At 41.0% G+C, this 8,784-nt stretch overlaps 1 gene segment (V, D, J or C); it reads left to right on the top strand.

The window, feature by feature from the left end:
- Positions 1 to 7,698: 7,698 nt before the first annotated feature.
- LOC113899432 lies at positions 7,699 to 8,320 on the top strand. The segment is given in 2 exon segments: positions 7,699 to 7,876; positions 8,022 to 8,320. Coding segments are annotated over 2 exon segments (345 nt in total).
- The last annotated feature ends 464 nt before the right edge of the window (positions 8,321 to 8,784 follow it).

Below are 8,784 nucleotides of genomic sequence, written 5' to 3'. Positions count from 1 at the left end.
GAGGAGAGATAGGTTAATAATATATTCATATGTCCTTTAAAATTTTGAAATGCATAATAGAATAAAACACTTTACCTCATATCTCCTAAATTACTTCCACCTGTCTGTCCATCTCCTCCTCTTATTTTCATCTAGAAAGTGTCTCTAGTGTTTAGTCTACTCCCAACCCAATATCTCTACGTAACCTCTGATAACATTCCTTTTTATCATTTCCAGGAAAAAAACAAAGCAATTTTGTTCTCATTAATTTTTTGTCTGACTATTCTCTGTTATAAGAAATGTCTCCTTATTTCTGGATTCATTTTGTACTATCTCATGTGCCACTTTGTATATGAACACACACACATACACACACGTGCTTGTCTTTCCTATTATACTGCAACATCTTGTAAGTAGACAAAGCTGAATTCAGTTTTTAAGTTTTAAAGACTTAGAAAAAGATCTCACTCATAGAAAAACTTTGATAATTTGTTGTGGACTTATTTTGAAATAGATTGGAACAATCTCATTCAACTTTGAAGATGAAATTTGACAAAATAGTTTAAGATAGTTTCCATTAACTGACATTTTGAAGAAGGAATCAGATCAGATCAGATCAGTCGCTCAGTCATGTCCAACTCTTTGCGACCCCATGATTCGCAGCACACCAGGCCTCCCTGTCCATCACCAACTCCCAGAGTTCACTCAGACTCACGTCCATCGAGTCAGTGATGCCATCCAGCCATCTCATCCTCTGTCGTCCCCTTCTCCTCCTGCTCCCAATCCCTCCCAGCATCAGAGTCTTTTCCAATGAGTCAGCTCTTTGCATGAGGTGGCCAAGTACTGGAGTTTCAGCTTTAGCATCATTCCTTCCAAAGAAACGCCAGGGCTGATGTCCTTCAGAATGGACTGGCTGGATCTCCTTGCAGTCCAAGGGACTCTCAAGAGTCTTCTCCAACACCACAGTTCAAAAGCATCAATTCTTTGGCGCTCAGCCTTCTTCACAGTCCAATTCTCACATCCATACATGACCACAGGAAAAACCATAGCCTTGACTAGACGGACCTTTGTTGGCAAAGTAATGTCTCTGCTTTTGAATATGCTATAAGTTTACTTTAAAAATCCCCACCCAAGCTGACAGGTCTTTTGTTCCTGATAATTTGTAGATGGTCCTCAGGAGAGAATGGAAAGCTAGTGGCTGCTGATGAGCTAGTTGACCCAACAATTTTAGACCACTAGAGGCACTCTGCTGCTGCTGCTAAGTCGATTCAGTTGTGTCCGACTCTGTGGGACCCCATAGATGGCAGCCCATCAGGCTCCACCATCCCTGGGATTCTCCAGGCAAGAACACTGGAGTGGGTTGCCATTTCCTTCTCCAATGCATGAAAGTGAAAAGTGAGAGTGAAGTCGCTCAGTCGTGTCCGACTCTTATCGAACCCATGGACTGCAGCCTACCAGGCTCCTCCATCCATGGGATTCTCCAGGCAAGAGTGCTGGAGTGGGATGCCATTGCCTGCTCCAAGGAGCACTCTAAGCTACTCCAAATGACAAAATGTTGAGAAAACATTTTTTGTTTTCTCAACATTTGAGAAGACGTTTTCTCAACATTTGAGAAGAATCTTGGTGAACATTTAAATTAGGGTTTCTGGCAGTTAGGAAAACATCTGAACTACTCAGATGGGGAACTGGGGCATCTCCATATATTCATCTGTGAGGAAGATCTGTTGCTTTGAGTGGTGTAAAGAGATGATTCCCCAGCAGAATTGAGCATCAGATTAGGGCCATGGTGAAACTAAAATTTCAAGAAGAAATCACATGCATTACCTATCTAGAGTTTTGATACTCATGACTAAAAATTCTAAAATATGAGCCTTACTGTCATTTCACAATTATTCCAATGATTTCTACCTTCTATTACACCTCCATTTCTCTCAGAGACAAAAAAAGAAAAAAGGAGATGAGAAGATGAAACAGAAGCGAAGTAGTGTACAGAAAAGAGAGAAAAGAAAAGAGAGACTGGGGAGAAAGAAATAGGAGACAGCTACTCGAATTTTGGCCCCTACTTCATAGTTACAGAGCAGAGTCAGTGTGAAGTACTTGCAAGATGAGTGGGGAAAGTGCTGGAGAGGAGCAGAAGGGAGGTGGAATTGAAGTCAGGTGGCCATCATGTTCATGTCCTGCTTCTCTTCCATCGGTCAAAATCTTGTTGGAGACACTGTATTTTCTCATGATAATTATGTCTGAGGTTTACATAATTCTCCTAATTTTATTTAATTGTATTTATTCCCTCAAGAGGATTCAATACATAAGCAATGCATTCAGTGAGATATTCCTTCTTTGTGAGAGCTTCCTTGTAAATGAATTCTCAATCATTGAAAACTTTGTGTACTGATTCTTGGCTAGGGAAATTGGGTCACTGACCCTGATCATTTTTTCAGACTTTATTTTCCCCAGATGAAGCCCATATTTTTCTCTGAAGTATCCTTTCCCTTTCTTTACTCCTTTCTGACATGTCTGATTGCTGGGGCACTTTAAGTGGAGGCAATGCTGTGAGAGTGAAAAGCCTAGATATTTCTGTACCTGTGATCAGCAGTGTCTTAGGCAGTAGGGCACTGGTCTCAGCAGCAATGCCCGTACCTTGCTGAAAAACTAGAAAAACATGTCTTTGCTCTCCAATCTCGTTGTACTCCTCTCCATTTAGGACAGATGGCATTCAACCTGCTACTTTCTTCTCAGCTATTTGGGGGCTAGAGAAAAGACTTTCTCAAAAGAACTAGCTTCCTTAGAGGTCCACTGATCTCTGCATGCAAAGCTTTCTTCACAACCTATAGTTTTCTGCTCTTTATCCTGGAGTTCCTTGCTATTGACCCTAGATTTATTATGAGCCCCAATGGAATAACTCACTCAAGCTCTGTTGGCACAGCATTGGCTGGCTTCAACAGAAAGCTCCTTGGCTAAACACAGGGGATCAGGAACATTTTAAATCTACCCTCTTTCTAGAATTGCCTTCTTTTTGGTTCAAATGATTGTTACTTTGTTAATGAACTATTTAAAAAAAGACTCTAGATCTAAAATTCTAAAGGCCCATTCCTGGTGTGAGGAAGCTCAGAATCAATGATGATGAATGGAAAGTAACTCGGTATGGTAATATTTAAGCATTTCATTAACAAACCTATACAAAAGCTTAAATTTCTGTGACGTCTGATCTGCTAATATTTTCCTATACTCTTTCTGACTTTCACGCTTAGAAAATTCATGACCATCCTAAATTTATTTTAAAAAATAGCTGTTACTTAAAAATATTAATTATCTATATTTAGAATTTATTTCAGAGAAGGCAGTGGCAACCCACTCCAGTACTCTTGCCTGGAAAATCCCATGGACAGAGGAGCCTGGTAGGCTGCAGTCCATGGGGTCGCTAAGAGTCAGACACGACTGATCGACTTCACTTTCACTTTTCACTTTCATGCATTGGAGAGGGAAATGGCAACTCACTCCAGTGTTCTTGCCTGGAGAATCCCAGGGACAGGGGAGCCTGGTGGGCTTTGGTCTATGAGGTCGCATAGAGTCGGACACGACTGAAGCGACTTAGCAGCAGCAGTAGCAGCAGCAAGACTCATGTATTTTTGTTTGTTTGTTTGTTTAGTGATATTCATTTTTGAGATACTGTATTCAGTATACTTCCCAGTTCTGTTGACTTTGCTTCCTAAAAGTCCTCTAGAAGATGTCACAATCCCCACAACCCAATTCACCTCCACAATCCTCATTAAAAATCCATCTCAGTCTCTTGCTCAACACTTGACACACCCCATCACTCTTCCATGTAGTCCCTTTTCCATAGTGAGAGTGATTTTGCCAGAGTGCAGATGTTAGTATGTCAGTCACCTGGATCCCCATTTGCTCTTAGGACAAAGAAGAACTGCCTCTCCAACTTCATTTTATTACATGTCCCTAATCTCTCCATCTCTGTCTCTCCCTCTCTCTTCAACAATACTGAGTATGTCAAAGGCACTATTTTCCTCTTATATAACCCATTCATATAGATATTTTAGTTGATTTTATTTTTTTTTCTTTTCCTAAAATTCTTTTCCTTGCTTCAAAAGAGTTAAAAAAATAGTAAATGCCTACTCATTCTTGTATACTTGTCCAAGAGTCAGTAGCTAAGGAAAGCTTAGTGGGTATTTTAGAATTATAGACCTCTGCATTTTCAGGTTTGTAATTTATTTTTATTTCTTTCATTATTTGTTTAAGGTCTATTTTCAATCCTACTCTGTGATCTCCTTGATGATAGTGTCCATATGTGTGGTTTTCATTCTTGAAAACTCAGCATCAATGTGTCTTAGGCATTTGCTGTTGTTTAGTTGCTAAGTCGTGTCCAGCTCTATGTGACCTCATGGACTGTAGCCTGCAAGCCTCCTCTCTCCATTGGATTTCCAGGTGAGAATCCTGGAGTGGGTTGCCGTTTCCTCCTCCAGGGGATCTTCCTGACCCAGGGATCGAATCCACATCTCCCACATTGGCAGGTGGATTCTTTACCACTGAGCCACCCAGGAAGTATCTTTGGCATTAGCATCATTCAATTTCCTTCTTCATTTCTATTCATTAATGTAATCTTTATTTTAAGCCTCCTAAAAAAGCTATGATAATATTTAGTGAAAAAAGTAATCTTTAGAGGTTTATGGATAAATTCTCGGAGTATAGAGGGGATTGGTAAAGGATAGCCACAGGGCAAAGTAGCTTGATACTTATGTTTATAAATAAAGTTTTATTGGAAGACAGCCATGCTCATTTATTTATGCATTGACTATGGATGCTTTGTGCTATACCAGCATAGTTGTAGCAGAGACTGTACGACTTCAAAACCTAAACTATTTACTATTGACCCTTTATAGACAAAAAAGTCTGCCAACCTACAGGGTGTAGGAATTACATAAGGATTCTTCGATTTGGATTTTTTTGTTTGATGACAACAAATTAAATAATTTCTAATATTTCTAATCATCTATTGGGCCAATTTAGAATACTCCCCGTCTTTCTGAAGATTTTGTGTTATGTCATTTTTTAAAAGTTATGACCAATCTAGATAGCATATTGAAAAGCAGAGACATTACTTTGTCAACAAAGGTCCATCTAGTCAAGGCTATGGTTTTTCCAGTGGTCATGTATGGATGTGAGAATTGGACTGTGAGGAAAGCTGAGTGCCAAAGAATTGATGCTTTTGAACTGTGGTGTTGGAGAAGACTCTTGAGAGTCCCTTTGACTGCAAGGAGATCCAACCAGTCCATTCTAAAGGAGATCAGTCCTGGGCGTTCTTTGGAAGGACTGATGCTAAAGCTGAAACTCCAATACTTTGGCCACCTCATGCGAAGAGTTGACTCATTGGAAAAGACTCTGATGCTGGGAGGGATTGGGGGCAGGAGGAGAAGGGGACGACAGAGGATGAGATGGCTGGATGGCATCACTGACTCGATGGACGTGAGTCTGAGTGAACCCCGGGAGTTGGTGATGGACAGGAAGGCCTGGTGTGCTGCAGTTCATGGGGTTGCAAAGAGTCAGACACGACTGAAGAGACTGAACTGAACTGAAAGACAAAGGGAATAATGACACTTTACAAATAAAAGCATCGTAGGTCTTTAAATGGATAAAAGTTTTAAGAATATTTTTTAAACATTTAAAAAATTTGAATGTATCAACATGCAATTCAGTAGAAAAAAGTAGCAGTAAATTCACAATATTTTTTTTCAGTGCTGATTTTTTGATGCTTTCTTCAATAATAGATTTATATAATGCTGACTTAAATAGATATTTTTGAATAGAAGTAAAAATACTGGAAATCACTAATTACGGTAATTCAGACAATAGTGCAGAGAAGGCAATGGCAACCCATATTCTTGCCTGGAAAATCCCGTGGATGGAGGAGCCTGGTAGGATGCGGCCCACAGGGTCGCTAAGAGTTGGACACGACTGAGCATCTTCACTTTCACTTTTCACTTTCATGCATTGGAGAAGGAAATGGCAAACCACTCCAGTGTTCTTGCCTGGAGAATCCCAGGGATGGGGTGAGGGGATGGAGGGGAGCCTGGTGGGCTGCCGTCTATGGGGTTGCACAGAGTTGGACAGGACTGAAGCGACTTAGCAGCAGCAGCAGCAGCAGGAGACAATAGTGCATTAAGCTCCAAATCATCTTAATCAGGTGAATTATTGAGTGACACAATCTATAGTTTTCTTCTAATGAGATTTCACCACCTCTTTAGTTTCAGTAAAATATCACTTCTCAAATTAATGTTTTAATATGAATTTTATTAATTTTGTATTTTATATGCATGGGCTTCCCTGATAGCTCAGTTGGTAAAGAATCCACCTGCAATGCAGGAGACCCTGGTTCGATTTCTAGATCAGGAAGATCCGCTGGAGAAGGGATAGGTTACCACTCCATATTCTAGAGCTTTGCTTGTGGCTCAACTGATAAAGAATCCGTCTGTAATGCGGGAGATCTGGGTTTGAACCCTGGGTTGGGAAAATCCCTGGAGAAGGGAAAGGCTACCCACTCCAGTATTCTGGCCTGGAGAGCCCCATATATTTCATGGGGTTGCAAAGAGTTGGACATGACTAAGCGACTTAATTCACTTTGGTGATTAAGAACTGTGAACCGAAGAGGTTTATACTTAACCTGAGTTTTGTATGTATAAAGGTGCTATAGTATTTTTAAAATAGTCAGTATGAGAGTGGTCTCTTATATGAAGAACTGTGCCTTAGTTTTGAGAAATACCTAATGCTCCTGTGTTCAGACCCTAGACATGCCGCTGGAAGCAGCTCATCATACCGCGGGCCTGAGAACTATTTCTCGTAGAGACTATCCTTCATAAACAGATCATTGTACACCCGGACATGTCTCCTCATTCACTTATTCATTAATTTTTCAAATATTTTTAAACCATTTGCCCTGAACTAGTGTTCTGTGTGTTTTGAGAAGTTGGCCACTGAGATTAATAAGATTAAGTTCCTGATCTCAGGTGCATCAAACCTAGTTTGAAAAACAACACACAAATGATTCCAGTATGGTTTAGAAATGACAGTGATAGATGTGCGTACAAGGTACAGTGGGAAGAGAGGTGGGTCCTAACTCAGCCTGAAGGACTGGATCAGCACTTTCATAAGGAGTTGGCATGTAAATTGCTTCTTAAAGAAGGAATAAAAAGTTGCCTAGGCAAAGATTCTGGGCAGAAAAGAAGAACATTCTAAGTAGAGACAGCTCATCCCCTGATTCTAGGGGACCAGTGAGGGAAGTGACAAGAGATCTCAGTTCAGTCTTTTTTCACACTCACACTATAACTTAAGTTGCCTAAATGAGCTTATTGCTCAATGTGATCAAACAATAGATGCTGGGCCTGGAAAGCCTTAAGGGAACTGTATTTCTCTGCATCTTAAAGACAGAGGAATTACCGACTGTCTCAGCTTCGGGCACCATTGTGAAGTCTGCAGAAATTATTTGGTGCTTTCTTCCTTGAGCCCTGTGCTCACCCGAGGTACCTATTTCCCTTCTATGCCTACAGCTTGAGCTCCTTTTCAGGGTAAATACCAAAAGATGTACAGCAGACTGCAGGAACAGAAGGAGAACGACAGAGGGCACTGCTCCCTTTCCTTGGTAGTTTGATATAAATTCATCTTTCATTTCTGAGAACCTTTCTCTCTTGCTCAGCCTACAGCATGATCTTGTAGGGGAGTTTGTCTTGCATAACACATGAACCAAGATTTTCTTGAAGATTTCAACAAAAGATCAAGAAGCTAGAGGAATAGTTTTTTCAACTTTCGTGTATCCCCAAACAGCCTCCCACTGCTTCTGAGCCAGCTATGCTGTCTGCTTTGTGCTTAGGACTTGTGATCTTGTTGATAATGCGTGAGTAACATTGATTTAAAATTTCTAAGATGCTATATTCCTTGGTTTTAGGATGTCATGTAACCTCTATCAAGCGGGAGATGGTCCCTCTTCCTTAGCCAACTTAACAAAGTCTTACTGTGTATGTGTGGTTTTTTTCTTTAAGGAGGGACCCGTGGAGACTCGGTGACCCAGACAGAAGGCGTTGTTACCCTCCCCGAGAAGGCATCTCTGACTCTGAAGTGTACTTACCAGTCCAGCTATTCAGGTTTTCTTCTCTGGTATGTCCAGTACCAAAACAAAGAGCTTGAGATGCTCCTGAAAAGCTCATTAGGAAACCATAAGGTGACCAGCAGAGGTTTTGAAGCCACTCATATCTCGAGTGACAGCTCCTTCCACCTGCAGAAATCCTCTGGACAAACATCAGACTCAGCTGTGTACTACTGTGCTCTGAGTGACAAATGAAAGAGGCCGAAGGGGGAGCTGAACACAAACCCAAGGGCACAGATGGGGTCAGGCTGTGGGCAGCTCTCCAGAGTTCTGTGCTAGAGGCATTGTCAAAGTACTTTGAGCTCTGAAGCTCAGAGCTAAGAACCTTGGAATTCTTGGATTGCCCTACAGAGAGGAATCTGTGGCGGGACAGTGTAAAGAGGAACCTAAGGGCTTTTCTCCACAAATGCCTGTTTTCAGCCCATTCACATTCCCCCTAAAGACACAGAATCCCTTGAAGTGTCATTAACTCTTCAGTGACAATTCAGTTGATATATGCTGAAATATTTCAGAAGCTGTTAATGAAAATTCCCAGGAACATTGTTAATGGATGACTGTGTGATCTGGAAAGTAGTCTCTGGTTTTAATAATTCAGACTAGGATTGTATGTCTTGCTGAGATACACCTGCAGCCACTCCATCTTCAGTGACTAGGAGCTT

Source organism: Bos indicus x Bos taurus, chromosome 10, assembly GCF_003369695.1.
Source record: "Bos indicus x Bos taurus breed Angus x Brahman F1 hybrid chromosome 10, Bos_hybrid_MaternalHap_v2.0, whole genome shotgun sequence".
Classification (NCBI taxonomy): Eukaryota; Metazoa; Chordata; class Mammalia; order Artiodactyla; family Bovidae; genus Bos; species Bos indicus x Bos taurus.
Note: the sequence above shows the minus strand (reverse complement) of the source record. Positions and strands in the feature narration are given on the sequence as shown.